Here is an 18,117-nt window from a genome sequence, read left to right on the forward strand (position 1 = left end):
TTTTTTGCCCTTAAAATCTGCTATTGTGTGGCCAGGGAGGTTGAAGTGTTCTCCTACTGCTTTTTGTATATTGCCATTCCTGATATCTGACTTGTGTCCATTTATCCTTTTACGTAGGGACTGTCCAGTTTGGCCGATGTACATAGCAATGGGGCATTGCTGGCATATGATGGCGTATATTACATTGGTGGACGTGCAGGTGAATGAACCGGTGATGATGTAGCTGATCTGGTTAGGTCCTGTGATGGTGGCGCTGGTGTAGATATGTGGACAGAGTTAGCATCGAGGTTTGTATTCACCCACGAAAGCTTATGCTCCAATACATCTCTTAGTCTGTAAGGTGCCACAGGACTCTTTGTTGCTTTTTGCTGAGAAATGTTATCAGAAACCACCAAAGTAGTAAGAACAGAAGTACAGGATAAACCGAGGGACAAAAAAAAGCAATTATGCAGTTAGCATTAAAGGCAGATTAAATATCTAAAAGCAGTAAATGTCACATCACCAAGATCCCCACGCCCATAGTAAGTTATCTGTAATCCATAGCAATTCTGTCTCCATATGCTACACTCTGAGCTGTAGAGTGATCACACTATAAAGATACACATTCAGGGAAGTGGCTACCTACAATCTTCTATTTTTGCACGGGAGGAGCGGTGAGTGTATGTCACAGCATATTATCTTATGCTGCCAGGGAGGGAGAGTTAGAACTGCGAAACATAAAAAGGCTACAGATTGAAGAAACAGAAAGATCTACAAGAATATCCCTATTTATTAAATCATGGTAGGCGTGTAACTTGCAGTTGTTTCAGAGGAATGTTAGTTACTCTATAGGGGGTTTTAGAGAGACTAACAGGTGCGGTTTTCAGTGCTGTCTGGAATTTCTGTCAAGGTCATTGCTTGTTATGACTCCAGGCAAACGTACATTCCTTTTCCCCTGCACTCCTGCCTTCCTTCATAATAAGGGGAAATTATGATTAAGTGTTACTTAGCACTAAGCAGCATCATTTGTCAGCTGTTGTATTTCCTCTGGGTAATGTCAGCCTGTTGCCATCAGCTGTTCAGCTGGAAGTGTATTGCTGCTTGCCTTGCAGGGGCACTTCTCTTATTACAAGGCAAGCCACACTACAGTGCATTCGGAGCTGTACAGCTGCTCTGGTGGCAATGGGCTTATGGCACCTCAAGCAATTGCAACAGATGACAAAGGGAAAGCAATGGGGCATCCTAAAGTTAATCAAAACACCCCAATGAAGTTCTCCACAAGGCAGCACCGAAGTATGGTGAAAACTTGAGGGAGACGGACTCAATTCTCTTCCAGAGGGGAGGCATCAGCCTGCGATGCATTCTGGACAATCACACTGTGGATTCGATTGCTAATAGAAGATGACTATAATTCTACAACTGTCCCCACAGCAGTGCCACAGAACACACACACTCTGCTGCAAATTAATCACACTACAAGGGACTATCAGCACACTTCTCTGTCCCCCTGCTGTCTCACAGTTGCAGGCCATCTGTAAATCTGGTGACCTATGGGGATGGCGTGCAGGGAGCAGTTATCTAGGTGCCTTAGCAGCTAAGTTAAGCCTTTAAGGTCCAATTCTCATTTATGCTAAGGCCCCTTTACACCACTCTGGCAATGTAAAGGGGCCTTAAAGTGAATGTAAATTAATTTTATGCCTCCCCTAAGACCACTTTGTACTGACAGGGTGGTGTAAAGGGGCATTAGCTTACGTGCTAATTGGTCCTTAACTAGATATACAATTTCCTCCCTCCACTTACAATTAACTGATTCCTGTCAACTATGTTCACTATGAGCGCAAGCCTGGCCTTACTGTTTTGAAGAGGGTCATCAAGAAGATTCTTCGAGTCCCCCTAATCTACTTGACTCATTTTATATAAAGGGAATTTGGTAGAGGAGAGAGCCAGGCCACCAGCAGTTTTCTCTGGTGCAAGAGATGTGGAGCTCAGTATATACAGCCACCAATACAGACAGTATGTCAATGACAAACTGTCATGGGGTAAGAAGGAAGGTCCTTTCATGGATCAGTAACTAGTTAAAAGATAGGAAACAAAGGGTAGGAATAAGTGATCAGTTTTCAGAACGGAGAGAGGTAAATAGTAGTGTCCCGCAGGGTCTGTACTGGGACCTGTGCTGCTCAACATATTCATAAATGATCTGGAAAAAAGGGGTAAACAGTGAGGTGGCAAAATTTGCAGATGATACAAAACTACTCAAGATAGTTAAGTCCAAAGCTGACTGCAAAGAGTTACAAAGGGATCTCACAAAACTGGGTGACTGGGCAACAAAATGGCAGATGAAATTCAGTGTTGATAAATACAAAGTCATGCACATCAGAAAACAGAATTCCAGGTATAAATATAAAATGATGGGGTCCAAATTAGCCGTTACCACTCAAGAAAGAGATCTTGGAGTCATTGTAGATAGTTCTCTGAAAACATCCGCTCAACGTGCAGTGGCAGTCAAAAATGCTAACGATGTTGGGAATCATTAGGAAAGGGATAGCTAGTAAGAAAGAAAATATCATAATGCCTCTAAATCCATGGTATGGCCACAGCTTGATCACTGAGTGCAGATCTGGTCGCTCCATCTTAAAAAAGATATATTGGAATTGGAAAAGGTTCAGAAAAGGGCAACAAAAATGATTGGGGTATGAGGAGAGATGAATAAGACTGGGACTTTTCATCTTGGAAAAGAGACGACTAAGGAGGAATATGATAGAGGTCTATAAAATCATGACTGGTGTGGAGAAAGTAAATAAGGAAATGTTACTTACTCCTTCTCATAACACAAGAACGGCCATACTGGGTCAGACCAAAGGTCCATCTAGCCCAGTATCCTGTCTACCAACAGTGGCCAATGCCAAGTGCCCCAGAGGGAGTGAACTTAACAGGTAATGATCAAGTGATCTCTCTCCTGCCATCCATCTCCACCCTCTGACAAACAGAGTCTAGGGACACTATTCCTTACCCATCATGGCTAATAGCCATTAATGGACTTAACCTCCATGAATTTATCCAGTTCTTTTAAACCCTGTTATAGTCCTAGCCTTCACAACCTCCTCAGGTAAGGAGTTCCACAAGTTGACTGTGCGCTGTGTGAAGAACTTCCTTTTGTTTTAAACCTGTTGCCTATTAATTTCATTTGGTGACCCCTAGTTCTTGTATTATGGGTATAAGTAAATAACTTTTCCTTATCTACTTTCTCCACATCACTCATAATTTTATATCTCTATCATATCCCCCCTTAGTCTCCTCTTTTCCAAGCTGAAAAGTCCTAGTCTCTTTAATCTCTCCTCATATGGAACCTTCTCCAAACCCCTAATCATTTTAGTTGCCCTTCTCTGAACCTTTTCTAGTGCCAGTATATCTTTTTTTGAGATGAGACCACATCTGTACACAGTATTCAAGATGTGGGCGTACCATTGATTTATATAAGGGCAATAATATATTCTCCATCTTATTCTCTATCCCCTTTTTAATGTTTCCTAATACCCTGTTTGCTTTTTTGACCGCCTCTGCACACTGCGTGGACATCTTCAGAGAACTATCCACAATGACTCCAAGATCTTTTTCCTGATTTGTTGTAGCTAAATTAGCCCCCATCATATTGTATGTATAGTTGGGGATATTTTTTCCAATGTGCATTACTTTACATTTATCCACATTAAATTTCATTTGCCATTTTGAGAACTAGGAGTCACCCAATGAAATTAATAGGCAGCAGGTTTAAAACAAACAAAAGGAAGTATTTCTTCACACAGCACACAGTCAATCTGTGGAACTCTTTGCCAGAGGATGCTTGAAGGCCAAGACTGACAGGATTAAAAAAAGAACTAGTTAAGTTTATGGAGGATAGATCCATCTGTGGCTATGAGCCAAGATGGGAAGGAATGCGAAACCATGCTCTGAAGTATGCCTAGCCTCTGTTTGCCAGAAGCTTGGAATGACAGGGGATGGATCACTTGGTGATTACCTGTTCTCTTCATCCCCTCTGAAGCACCTGGCATAGGTCACTGTCGGAAGACAGGATACTGGGCTAGATGGACCATTGGTCTGACCCAGTATGGCCGTTCTTATGACAAGTCTCAAAGGAGCTGGGGTGGAAGGCCTCCACCTTGCCTCATGGGTTCCGTGTGCACCCTACGTGGGCCACTGCTCCCCATGTTGCGGGCTTTCTTGCTCCACTCTCCCATTCGTCTGCCTCTCCTCTCTTCCTCCTGCATGGATTTCACCATTTTAGCCTAGCCCTCCTTCTTAAGCCTGGTCCTCTCATTTTAGTGTGGTACTCCTCCTCTCTTATAGCAATGAATTCTCCTAAGAGATCTCATTGAAACTTTCATTATACTCTCTGAAGTGGCAGTGGAGGGGAAGGATAGCTCAGTGATTTGAGCATTGGCCTGCTAAACCTGGGGTTGTGAGTTTCAATCCTTGAGGAGGCCACTTAGGGATCTGGGGCAAAATCAGTCCTTGGTCCTGCTAGTGAAGGCAGGGAGCTGGACTCAATGACCTTTCAGGGTCCCTTCCAGTTCTATGAGATGAATATATATATATGGAGATATACCTTTTTTAATTTTACGTCAACATACCTTGTGTTGACCTAACTTTCTAGCATAGACATGACCTGAGTGTTAAGCAGTTTCTATAATATTCATCCACAGTTATTCCTGAAATGCTATTAACCACAAAAGAATGAAGATTTCCACATGGAAAAAGTGGGATATTGTTTTAGTATATTTCACTTACAAATTGAGAAAAAGATCATGAGCATTCCAATCCCAGACTGTAAAGTGTAGGAGCACAGAGCTAGTAGTATGGAACCATTAGAAAAAAGTCACAGAATAGTAATTTAATTGAATTTAGTAGGTCACTGCATTAGAACTCTAGCACCAAACACTATACTAAGAAGAATAAAACCAGACACAGTTATGTGATCAGTATCTTTTGCTTGAGAGAGAAAAATTCTACTTCACCTTTATTAGGATTAAACTTTAAGGCCTTAATTCACTATACATTATTCACATTGTTACATTTTAATACAGTAGAGAGGTAATCAGCTCATTAGCTCTGAAATGGATTTAACAATATACTTTTCTATGACTTCATATAAAAATAACTGAGCTGTTACATCCTTTAATTACCAGTTAAGAAATAACAAATCTAAGACATTGTAACTGCTGCTTTTTCAAGAAAAACAAGAGCACTTCAAGCTTTGCCACCTTAGACTGTTCTTTTGTAACAATGCCCAGTAACAATTCTCCCTTCTACCAATCAGTCTGTCAATATGCTTCTGGAATCACATCCAGCTACTAAAGCACTTCCTTTTTGCGAACAGCAGCCCATGTCCGATTTGGCACTGGTTTTCCTTTTTTAAGTTCACAGGTGTAAGATACTTCCTTTGCCCTGCCACAGGAGGCTATCCAGACAAATACTGTGGCTGGATTTAGAAAGAGAGACCCCATAACTTTCTGGCCATTGTTAATGATTCTAGACATGTAAGTTGAGACACTATTATATTCAAAATTCATCCTTTAGGAGAGAGATGCCAAAAATGCAGCTCGGCAGCCAAATATGACTCTGTGATTCCTAAAATGCAACTGTGGTCTTCCCTCTGCCACTTACTGCAGGATGGGGGCAAAGCTGATCAACCACAGGTTTTTATTGCTGGTGAATTAAAAAACAAAAAGACTTCTCGTAAGCAAACAGGAACAATGCACGCACAGGCAAATACTATGGTTGTGTTAATTTAATTTTGCTTTTAAAATTTATGCACAAGTGTAGCTCTTGAACTCCTGGCAAGTTGCCAAAGCTGGTGGCAAAAAGTTTGGGCACCTTTGATTTAGGGCATTATGCCAACTGATCACCGGGAAGAGTCTAGAATGAATCTACCCATTTAGAATTGGGGAGGTACATTTTGGGAGGGGATTTGTTTTTCTCTGAAGCATCAGGTACTGATCACTGCTGGGAGCAGGATACTGGAGTGGCTGGACGATTGGTCCAAATAATTATGGCAACTTTTATGTTCATATGCTTTCTTGTTTTCATGGCTTATTTAATATTTGTAACAGCCTGAAACATTAGAAAATAAACAATGTTAAAATGCACAGTATTTAGAAAGCGGGTCTTGGCTTCTATATTTGCTCTTGCAAATACAATTCATCTTTACTTTTTAATTAGTTTTCCTCAAAGTCTCCCCAACAATTCTTCCGAGTTTCTTGTTGGGATCTATGCTCCACCTCAAGTTTTCAGACAATATACAAACTTGGAAGTTAACAATTAAAAAAATGAACAACTATGTGGCCTGATGGACCAGTAGTAAGTACAGATAACGCCATGACACAAAATAAAAACAAACGGCCTCTGGAATCTGCCCTTTTTGGATAGGACTGAAGCTTCTGTCAAGTTAGACTCATTTTATGTGTATCGCAAAAAACAGCAGTAGCTCAGCACAACGATTATAGCAGCCACACAGCAGACTCTGGACATCTTTTGCTCATCTAGCGCATTGTCAGTTTTTGGTCCTTTGTCAGCCTCTAGTTTTCATAGCCCATGAGAGACTCCACATTTCTTTTTATAAGCATCAGGTCCCCTTACATTTCCCAAAGCTATACTACAGCAAAACTGGTATCTTTACGAAATGCTTTACAACATTTTACATTGCATTCTATTTGATGTTCTTTTATAGCCTATTGGTTTCTTCCTCTTTTTCCTCGGGAAAAGGGGATAAGTGTCAGATTTAATTCACAATAGAAGACTGCAGTGTCATATGTTGAAAACATGGTCAGTGGCTAACAGTTAGGAACCCCTAATTGTTCGTGTGACAAATATTCCACTGAAAAATGGAGCAACATCAAAAAACTAGAAAACAATGGTACAGTATTGTTAATCTCAGTTCTGTCAGTGCTGCAGCTGGTATTCATATGCTTTAGTTTAATCTGATAGACACGTCTTCACAGTTTCTAGGCATCAGTTTAGCAAGAAATCTGGTTCCCGATATCCAAAGAGTTTAAAGTCTCCTTCAAAGCGGGCATATAGGTGTCTTATATCTCTCTTGCTAATGCCTGAGAAATAATGCTCTACCTTTGTTTTGTTGTATACCGTTATTCCTGGTGGAATTGTGGGATATGATACCAGATGGTCTATTCCTGCTTCTTTCAAGATATATGGAGCATCATCCTCCAGGGTTTCATGGTGTCCAATCACACTATACGTTATTTCACATGGGGCACAAAGTTCCACGTATGTTACCCAATGAATTATGTGATCACCAAACTGAACATCTAGCCATCGGTGGTTAGGGTCCCCCAAATAGCGCACAAAGTCCTCAAACTGCAGCCCCCTGGTCTCTGTGCGATTCTTCCTGTATTTCCGAATAATGCCAGGAGCAATTTCATGCCTGTACCAAGGTTCAAATCGAGGATTGTGGACAAACTTGTCCTTAAATGCAGAAATAAGTCTTTCAAATGGATCTCTTACAATAAAAAACTTGAAGTATAAATTCAGTCTAAAGGAAAACAGAAATGGAAGGGATTAAACAGATAGAAAAAGTGAACTAAGTATCAAAGAGCTACAAAACTGAGATAAAATACGACCTCTGAAACATCAAGAATATGACTTGTAAGAAATAGCCCACTTTTCACCTATCTCTGAATACCACTACCAATAGCATTTGAAATAAAATGTTTTACTTGTTTTAACACAAAACAGAATATACAAATGGTCACCTATTAAGCAGGGTTACTCATAGGAGACAAAATAGCTGAATCCATGTCCTCTAGGGCATGTGGTGAAGTTTCTAGGAAAAATCTTATCCAGGATTACTCTTACAGCGTACGCATTTCCAGGGACCTGATTCAAAGGCCATTAAAAGCAATGGGAATCATTCCACTGACTTCAAACCTGAGCTCAAATGAGCTTTGGGCTTTGGACCTGGCCTCAAATGAGATGTCACCTTTCTGTTATGGAACTATCCCTTCTGAAAACCAATTCTTCAAGGTGGCTTATAAAAACCCTTAGTCTTATACCCAACAAAAAACTACATTTTCATAACCATCTAGGCACAAGTCTCCTAAGTGACCACAATCATTTTGTTCCTATCCTCCCTCTTCCTCAACCTCGGGACCCAACTGATTTCAGTAGCATTACTTATGAAGTAAGGCACTTGTTGATGTGAATAGAGGTGGCACAATCTGGCCCTTAGATTGTAAGTTTTTCTGAGAAAGGAATCTTTGTCTATCTTTTATTTAAAATACCCTGAGCACTTATGGTGTTATATAAGTAACAGATGAACCAGAGAAAACCTAAGCACATCTAAGCACAGCCTGGGTTTGAGTCTCCACTCCATTTCACCAGTAACTTTGGTTTTACTCCTCTGAAGTGAACATGAGATGGTAACACCAACATCAACAGAATCAGCAGAGTTACACCAGTGGTAACACCAGTGTAACAGAAACTGAGATCTCCTTGGTTCGATCTGCATTTTAATGTGTGATCCTCCAATTTTCCTCTCTGGTTCAGAAACCTATCTCCCTGGGAAATCACCTCTTACCGTTTTTGAATTTCAGAATCACTGAAGGAGGATAAGCGTGGAAGTCCGTTCTTCTCATGGTCATGTACTATGTTCTCTGGGATCTCTTCTATGGAAGAAAATGCTCCTAGATAAAGAAAATAGACAGAAAAGGTTACCTTTAAAAGAGGTGGGGAAGGGTATTTGTCTCATAGTGGTGTTTTTATTTGGTTTCTCTCTCTTCTGTGGCATTAGTAGCTATGGTTACTAGGTACAAAAGCTGTTAAATAAGGGAAGATTCAGATTGCAACACTAACGGCTTTTCAACACTCAAAAGAATACAGATTTGGAGATTTGTAACATGACAACTCCTGTCTAAACCAAACCAGTGTTCAAGTCTCTCAATAATGCATATTAAACAAGCCTTATTTGTCAGCCCTCCCCTCCCTTCCCACAACTTTCCTCCCACATAACCCAGTTGGAAAGACTCTGAAGCTTAGCTTTGCGGGAGGGATTGGCTTTTTTGGTTTAGTTTCCAGCAAACAGGAAACACTGTAAAGTGTCTACCTGAACCATGTAAAAAGCAACACGGAGTCCTGTGGCACCTTATAGACTAACAGATGTATTGGAGCATAAGCTTTCGTGGGTGACTACCCACTTTGTCAGTATTCACCCACGAAAGCTTATGCACCAATACATCTGTTGGTCTATAAGGTGCCACAGGACTCTTTGTTGCTTTTTACAGATCCAGACTAACACGGCTACCCCTCTGATACTTGATACCTGAACCATGTTAACTCGAAACACTTCACTGTCAGGCTCCTGGCAAACTTTCTTTGCTTGGGTCCTTTTTTAATTAAACAAAACACTATGCTGAAAACTACCAAACTTCAGATCCTTCCATGTTGCATAAGAGAATAAAATACATAACACATTCAGAATGGCGAGCATCCGGGTGTTAGTTTATCAGTCGTTCTGTAGGCACATGAGGTGCAGGAGAGGGTAAATGCTAGTTTAAGACCCCAATCCTGCAGTGACGTGCCAATATAGAGCACCATGGAACTCAGTGGAATTCCACGTGGGTGGAAGGACAAGTGCAGAGTCATCAAACTAGCAAGTCTCCATGAAAGCCACCGTGCCCATCTATACACGAGTGCTCCCACCACTGGAATCGCACTGGTCCCAGGAAACATGTTTCAGAAAAATGCCTAGTGTCGATAAGGCTGCAGTGACTAATTCACACAGCTTGGAATCTTAATGTCCTCAGTCTTGCCAGTTTTATAATTAATGCTTTTTGTCCTCCCCTTTTCTTGTGTGAATTTAATGCTGGCAAATGCCAGACTTGACAGCCTAGGACACTGAAGTCCTTTATTAATTCAGAGCGAAGTTACAGCATAAGCAATGGCAGTGTCAATTACTCCATACTGCCCTAGGAGCGTACATCAACCCTGATCTGCAAAGATCATCTCTAGGGCACCTACTCTATTATTAGGCCTGTCTGCTGAGGCTGCTCAATAAGGATGTGATTAGTGGTGGTGGTGGTGCTTGTTAGCAGGCACCTGCCTGCTGGGAACTGGAACAAGTCCACCAAATGCATCTTACATAGGCCACCGACAATCAAATGGTAACAACTTTCTGTCACTATCAAGCTGGGCTGGATTTGAACCAGTAAGGTGGAGGTAAGATGCTCTCTATATCTAATGATCAATCCTGTTGTGCTTATTGCAAAGCTTTACTGAGTATGAACATCTGGATCTGAATCCTTCCTGCGCTATCAGACATTGCTTAAGGCCCAGACAAAGCTCCACCATCTATGTCTATCCTGAGCCACTCTTTGCATGTCCTCTAAGTCCCATATGTTTTCCCTCTCTTAGTACTGTTCAGTGGAGGCAATCTTTCCACCAGCCCCTTTTACGTGTTCCTCTAGCTGCCCCGTGGCAGATGCTCTGGCTTCATTCTTAACTCATGTCCCAGACATTTTCATCATCTTTTCTGGACAACTCTAGAGATAAAGAGTAATTGAAGTTTCTGATGAATCTGAGATTCATTATAATTCATTTAATTCAATATCTAGTATTTTCATGAGGCATTTGCTTCCAAAATCATTTAGTTGTCTGTCTCTACCTTTAGTGGATTTCCAGCTTTCACATTCATATGCTAAGGTAGAAACAACATTTGTGTTCAAGCTTTGTAGTTTGGTCTTTAAATGGTAGATTTCTGTATGACCAAATCTTGTTTAAGATGGTGAATGCAGCTGTTGTCTTGCCAATTCATAACATTATGCAGGGGGTTGGACTAGATGACCTCCTGAGGTCCCTTCCAACCCTGATATTCTATGATATTCTATGATTATTTCTTTTTGGACATCCCCACAGGCTTGCACTGTACTGCCAAAATATGTGAATGGACTCATCTTTTGTATCCCTTTGTCTTCTACTATAATACTTGAGTTGGGAGTTACTCGGGTTCCGATTAGATTTGTTTTTTCATAATTAGTTACTAACCCTGTCTTTTTTGCAATGCTGGACTTTTGGTCTTTACTTACGTGTTTGTTGAGCAGTCACTCAGAAAAGCTACGTCGTCAACACTATCTAGATCTAATATTGTACTGTTGTCAAGCCATGTGATGCCTGTGTTGTATTCATCTACACTTTTTTCCAGAATGAACTTGGTGGCAATACCAAATGGGAGAGATTAGAGAATTCATCCTTGTTTGACATCAGTGATTACATTAAACCCGGGGTTGGCAACCTTTCAGAAGTGGTGTGCCGAGTCTTCATTTATTCACTCTAATTTAAGGTTTCGCGTGCCAGTAATATATTTTAACGTTTTTAGAAGGTCTCTTTCTATAAGTCTATAATATATAACTAAACTATTGTTGTATGTACAGTAAATAGGTTTTTAAAATGTTTAAGAAGCTTCATTTAAAATTAAATTAAAATGCAGAGCCCCCCGGACTGGTGGCCAGGACACGGACAGTGTGAGTGCCACTGAAAATCAGCTCACCTGTCGCCTTCGGCACGTGTGCCATAGGTTGCCTACCCCTGCATTAAACCATTCACCCAAGTTTGCATTTACTTTAACTGTGCAAGCTGCACCTTGAGATATAGCCTTGATGACGTTAATTATTTTTGTTCGCATACCATAGCACTTCAAAGATATATATAGACAGAGAGAGAGAGAACATGCACCTGTCAGAATGTTATTTTAACATAAATCACAACATTGTTCCTTTTCTCTTGTTTTAAGTCATTCTACAATTTATTTTCACTGACCAGGCTACAATTCTACACCCTTAATTGTATGACTGATTCTTATTCACTCATGCCATGGCCCATTAATAATGTATATACAAAATCCCAGTGTTACAGACCTGCAGCAGCTGCCAAACTGAAAACACAATTGTTCCTTTTGTTGTTGGGTTCAAGTCACAGGATTTAAATTACCCTGGTTTAGGGGATTACGATCCTTTACGATTCACTTGTTTAAAAATTCTACTCACAGGGTGCCCGGCCTGCAGTGAGAATAAATCCACCAAATAAATCCTCAATGGCTCAGATAAATCACTTCTGAGGTAAGCTACAGTGATATTTATTCTAGCAGAAAGCAGGTAATTTTTAATTTTTCAAAAAGGAGACATTTAAAAAGGACTAAAAGGAACCGCAAGGAATGAATGAGTGGAATTAAGTAACTGTTTGTAAAGAAGAATGTTAAGAAATTAGTTTTAATGCTTCCCTCATTCTAGTGATTCTGCCCTTTCCCCCTCAAACAAAAATCTTACACTCATTATAGCAAGTAGGTACCATTTAAAACAATCAAGACTTTTTTCCATTGAGTGTTGCCCACTTTCGGAGTCTGACAGAACAGGATCTTGTGCTTGTCACAAACAAATATTCGGTCCAAGACAAACTTGGAAATGGTAGTATGAGAGAGATTTCTCAACGCTGCATCTCTGCACACATTCTTGAGAAGCTCAATCCTTTTCACATGGACTAGGGGTTGGTGCATCGGATCTTCAGAAAAAACGTTTCCAGTCGGCTTATTAAAAAAAACAAAAACAAGCAAAAGTTTAACTTCTAGATCAAATTTTAGAGAGTAAGAGCCCAAGCAGTCAAATCCAGTATTCTAGTAAAGTATATATTATGTCCCCCCCCCCATTCTGTATAAAAAATATTGCTAAATTTACATCATCCCAGTTGGTTTCTGTTGGCTTCCTCAGTGTTGCTACTACAGAGGCTGGTGATTTTCAATCATTATCTAGGAGAGTAAGAACCTTTCTATACAGCAATTTTTATCAAGTTTGGCCTAGTCTGTATAGAAAGGAACAAACCATGCTTTTACCAGAACTTAAAATCCCTTATCTAAGTGCAGTGGCATGTAGGAAATTTTCCAGGTGGTGGGAAGGCAGAGCTAAGCCATCAGTTTCAGCAGAAATTAAGTTTTCATTTGAAACATAAAAGATTTTTAGCCCTTATGGATGGGAAGATAACCTTCCGTATGCAAACTGACGCTGTGCTGACTTCCTGTATCTGCACACACAGACAGCCCCAATGCATCTGTTTCTCCAAGCTGCAGCAAAGTAAGGTTGACCAAATTCTGCTCAGTTTCACGAACACTCTTCAGAACCCACAATGGGCAGCAATGAAGCAAACATTAACGTCCTTTCACTCTGCAGCTGCTTGGGAAAGTTTTGCACAGCAGTAGAGGCAGGCCTTAGCGCTATTCTGGGTGGGGAGGAGGAACTACTTAATCAAATAGCAACCCATCACTCAGAAAGACAAGCAGAGATCATAGATTTCAGAGTAACAGCAGTAATATCTTAAGAACACATCAGGGTAAACAGCTCAAGCTCTGCTTTATGGAAATGGTCATATCTACAATTATTTCATTCAGTGTTAGGTGTTGGCTTTCCAGAAAGCATACAGAGCATTCTGATTCTGTTAAAGTGAGACATTGGAATGCTTAGGGAAATTCCACTCCCCAAAAGACCCACAGATTAACAGTTTAAAGTAAAGCAGCTTGGGTTTATGAGGCTGAAAGCTGGTACAGCCCTACAGATCTTGCAGGGTAATAAAGCTTATGGCCTTTCTGCATTAGCCTCAGAACAAGGGTTAATACGTATAGAGACTTAAGGTCAAACATGTGACAGGCAATCTAAACGGAAGTGATTTGATCCTCTGAAGAAGGGCGTCTGCAACAAGCACCTTACATCTTTCGGAGAGTGGGGGACGCCTTGGTGAACAACCTACAGCTTAAGAGAAGGGACAAGAAGAAACGTAAGGCTTGAAGCACATTCTGCCCCTTCTTCAATGCTTCTTATGCTCTCCTTCTGCATTTCTGTTCTGCTACCCAACCTCCAATTTTTCCCTGAGTGATACAACCTCCTCAATGTGCTAGCACTCTCCATGACCTTCTTCCCCACTGCACCTCCAAGCTCTCCTTACCCCATCCATCTCCACTGGGCCTCTTAATATCCACAGGAAGTCAGCACCTTAGGAGGTCTACAGAAGGGAGTACTGGGGTTAGCAGGGGCTTGGCAGGGGCAGGAGGAAGAGGATCAACAACAGAAGGTGTCAACATTCACCCTTCCCCTTGAATAGATGAATTAGGATCCTTCCATTTTAATTGCCTCCCACTTTCTGGTCTCAAGCAAGTATCTGGCAGAACTGTGGCGACTAAAAAAAAAAAAAAAAAAGAGGGAGCTCCTTATTTATAAATAGCTTGCCTGATTAACTTCAATTTTGTGGGGGGAAAAGATCTGTATTTTCTACTAACAAGCTTCCCTAGAGATTGGTTTACACTGTGAGGCCTGATTCTTTAAGGAAAAGGTCTAGAAACTTTCATTTAAAAATGGGAAGATGGGATTAAAAGAAAACAAATGAAAGAAAAAGTGTCCTTACATCTCTAGCAGTTATTTTAAGTGAGTCTAAGCCAATGAGCTATCTTGATACTGCTATCTACAATAACTTTTGAAGTTAGTGTTCAGTCAAGTAATATTTGGTCCTGTGCACTAGATCTCAACTAGATGAGTCCAGAGAACTAAATTTTATATAGAGTGGTTGGATACTGAGGAAAAACACACATTTTCACAAACTAATTTTCACTCAAAGTTGCCTCTCGTTTTTCCTCCCTTTTCATATTGTCTCTTGGTGCAAAACAGTAAAAAGTTGGAAAGCTTTGTCGACTCTGCTGAACACCTCCATTTCTAGGCTACCAGGCACCATTAACTTCAAATGCGGGAAAAAAATTTACCTTTGCCCCAGGCCTGACTACCAGCTTTTGGATTTTAGAAGAAGGATGGGACAAAATCTGATTTATAAGAAAAATTCAGCTACAACCTTAACTATGGTGTGGCTACCGACAGCCCTTAATCCCCCATGTTATTGGTTCCAGCTGCATTCTATTCATACTATCCTTATAGATTTCTTATTGTCACTGCCGACCTCAGCACAAATGTTAGAAACATATTGTGAAAGAATATTTTCTTATTTTTCTCATCTTATTTTCTTGAATAAGTCCGTTATTCACTTTGAGCTCACTGCTAAACAGGTAAAATTCAGAAGGATTTGATTAAGGGAGCTTGGAAAGCCAAGCACTGTCATCCATGTTGGCATTCAAAGTGTCAAAAGCTTCAAGCAAAGTGTCTGTGAAACATACGTAAGGAGGCTAATTAAAAGCCTTTTTGTTTTCCACCCCAATTCTCCATGGGAAAACAGGATCTTGCTTTCTGCTGCTACTCGTCTCCAATCTCTCTTGGCCATAATGAAATCTGAAAAACCTAGCAGATTGCTTGTCTGACTGTAAACATCCCCTTTGCATGTATTCTGGATTAACAGCACTGCTCAGCACTTCAAGCTGTCATAGAGTCATGGGGGAGATGGTACTGGATCCAGGCACTTCATTATTCTTTCCCAGATATGCAAGGGCAGATTTTATACACTTACAATATTGCCAGCCTTACATCAAAGTACTGTCCAAAACCCGGGGCTTTCTTGGTTTGAGCATTCTGGTAACGACTTCAACGACAACCTCTACATGCAAAAAATCAGCCATAACATGACTTGAGACAGTGGGGAAAAGATTCTGCCCTCAGAACAACACCAGAACAGCCTCCCTCATCAGTTCTTTACTCCATGACCTGGGGTTACTGGCATGTCTCTGTAAATTAGAGAGTACCAGACTTGTTTTGCCTAATTTCCAATCACTCAAAATTGCATGCTAGAAAGTTCAACCTGTAATGAAGTCTATTGGGTTCATGTTCTGCTTAGGTGAAACCTTGAGATGTGGAGCAGAGAGTACACAATAAAAGCAGAAAGAGAGTGCGGGGGAAAAGTGGAATGGAGCAGGCAGAGCAAAAGACAAAAACAGAGAGACTGCACAGAGGACTAAAGGAACCAAAAGTGGAAGGGGGGAGAAGCGGGGAGGAGAGACAGTCTGATTACAAAAATAAATACAGTGGGCCAAATTTTGCTGTCAAGAACTGTGCAACCCAACTGACTGCAACAGAGGCTGCCCAGAATTTGGAGTGGTACATATCTGTCACAGATAGGGCAACCACTTTTGCTAGCTTTGTGAGCAGCACGGATGCTATTCTCTCCTGAATACACAGCACACATTTCTCTTTAGATAGAAAGGCAGTTTTTCAGTTGACTCACTATTAGAAAACAAGGGACTTACGCCATTTGGGGGAAGAGATTTATAGCCACAAACCAGTTTTGTGATCCCTGTGATGGGGTGTCTATCCCACACCAGGCCTGAACACGTAGAATAGGCCAATTAACCTTATAGGCTGTATCTGGAAGAAAGCCAGACACTGATAAGGCTAACGGCTGATGATGCTCAACTGGGGGAGGAGCTGGGATAGGCTTATAAAAAGAAGAAGCTGGTGGTAAGAGGGGGTTCTGTAGAGAAAAGCACTGCAGTCACTGTCCAGAGAGGTAGGAAAGAGCCTATGGAAACAGAAACAGGGTCAGAGCTTGAGCAGAGTATGGTTGCTGGGCACAGGGTCCCTGGGCTGGAACCTGGAGTAGTGGCTGGGTCTGGGTTGCCCTACCGGCTACTGGGAAAGTGACACAGACTTGGCAGTGGATCAGAAGACTGCCTGAAACAGCTTGTCCAGTGGGACTTTGATACCGCAGAGGAGGAGAAATAAATAGTGACTGGCCGGAGGGCTGAGACATGAAGAGGGAGCATCTTGACTCCAGAGAGAGACCACAGGGCAAGTCACAAAGAGGGAGTAACTTGAGTGGAGAGAAAGAAAAAGAGAGAAACCAGGGGCAAGCAACCAAAGAAGGGTATGTCAGACCAGTTCAGAACTAATCCCCAGGTGTAGCCACAAGGAGGCGCCCCAGCAGTGAGTGAACCCCATGATAACTCCAAGAAGAACTGTATGAAGTTCACCTAACTTTATTCTAAATAAAATGGCCAAGTACATATTTCTGGTCCAGCAATTCCTGATACCCTAAAACAAGAGCTTTCTTTCATTAACTCCATATTTTCACACATTTTTCAGCAAACTTAACAATTATCTCAAAAGCAGGCACCTGAAATTCTTCAGGCAAACATTTCTCCTCTGGCACTTGTATCTTTTCAACTTTTGTCATAGCCGTCAGCATTAATGGCTCTTGCTTGACACCATATACTAGATAAGAATGAGAGAGAAGAGAATTATAGAAAAATGGACAATTATTTCTGCATTACAGCCAACTACTGGTATCAATTCTTGAATCAACACACACATTTTAGAGCTTGCTTTAAAATGGGAGGTTATTGAAACAAACATGGCACAATATGGCTCACTAATATTTTAGAGGATGTCCTCTTCTGGGATTTTGGTTGCTAAGGGCCAAATTCACCCTTAGTATAATTTCAGTAGAATTACACCAGGGATTAATATTGCCCTATGTCTTTATTAGGCTTTTATTAACATTGCATAAGGAAGAGCAGAGAAACACATGAATTCATAAATCCAACGCTGTAAAAAAGATTCATCTAGTCATTTCACATATTGTTCGAGTCACTAATGTATGATATTTAAATTATATTCAGTAGACAAATGAGCATAACTATATGGGTTTAACAGCAGGAGATTTTTACTTTCAATAAGCTCAGCTAAGTGTAGCCAAAAAGGAAATTAATCCATCAGTGTTTGCACATCTTAGTATGCAGGTTTGTCCTGTTGTAAATGTCACCGTTCAGGGCAACTGTGCCTGTATTCCTCCCTGTGGTTCATAACGGCACTCACTCCAAGCTCCCAGCTCCTCAGCCGTCACCTCTCTTGGGCCGACATCCACTTCTCTCTCTCTCTCTCCTGACCATGGTTTTTCCAGACTGCACAATTCCCTGCTAACATCATGATATTCCCAGCAAGCTAGACTGCTCAAAAGGCCAATACCTGCACTTTGCTTTCTCTCCAGAGGCTAGAACCCGGATATTATCTGTAGTTATAAGTTAACAACACAACTCTTTTTAAACAAGCACATATTATTTTTAAGGTGAAAGCATTACATAGAAAACATATTAAAAACAATAAAAAAAAACGACACACACACACACACACAAAATCTTATCAGAGGTCACCCTAATTTCAACAA

At 40.9% G+C, this 18,117-nt stretch overlaps 1 protein-coding gene across 5 annotated transcripts in view; it reads right to left on the minus strand.

Moving 5' to 3' along the window:
• Positions 1 to 4,976: 4,976 nt before the first annotated feature.
• The window catches only part of CHST10 (carbohydrate sulfotransferase 10), a 34,386-nt gene continuing 21,245 nt past the window's right edge, over positions 4,977 to 18,117 (minus strand). For all 5 annotated transcript variants that reach the window (XM_034757979.1, XM_034757975.1, XM_034757976.1 and 2 more), the window contains exons 3-6: positions 17,068 to 17,165; positions 12,328 to 12,562; positions 8,567 to 8,672; positions 4,977 to 7,522 (exon numbers count right to left, since the gene is read on the minus strand). In XM_034757979.1, coding sequence (XP_034613870.1) covers positions 6,985 to 7,522; positions 8,567 to 8,672; positions 12,328 to 12,562; positions 17,068 to 17,165 — 977 coding nt within the window. In that variant the 3' untranslated portion in view covers positions 4,977 to 6,984. The remainder of the gene's footprint in view (positions 7,523 to 8,566; positions 8,673 to 12,327; positions 12,563 to 17,067; positions 17,166 to 18,117) is intronic.

The sequence above is a fragment of the Trachemys scripta genome, chromosome 1 (genome assembly GCF_013100865.1).
Source record: "Trachemys scripta elegans isolate TJP31775 chromosome 1, CAS_Tse_1.0, whole genome shotgun sequence".
Classification (NCBI taxonomy): domain Eukaryota; kingdom Metazoa; phylum Chordata; order Testudines; family Emydidae; genus Trachemys; species Trachemys scripta.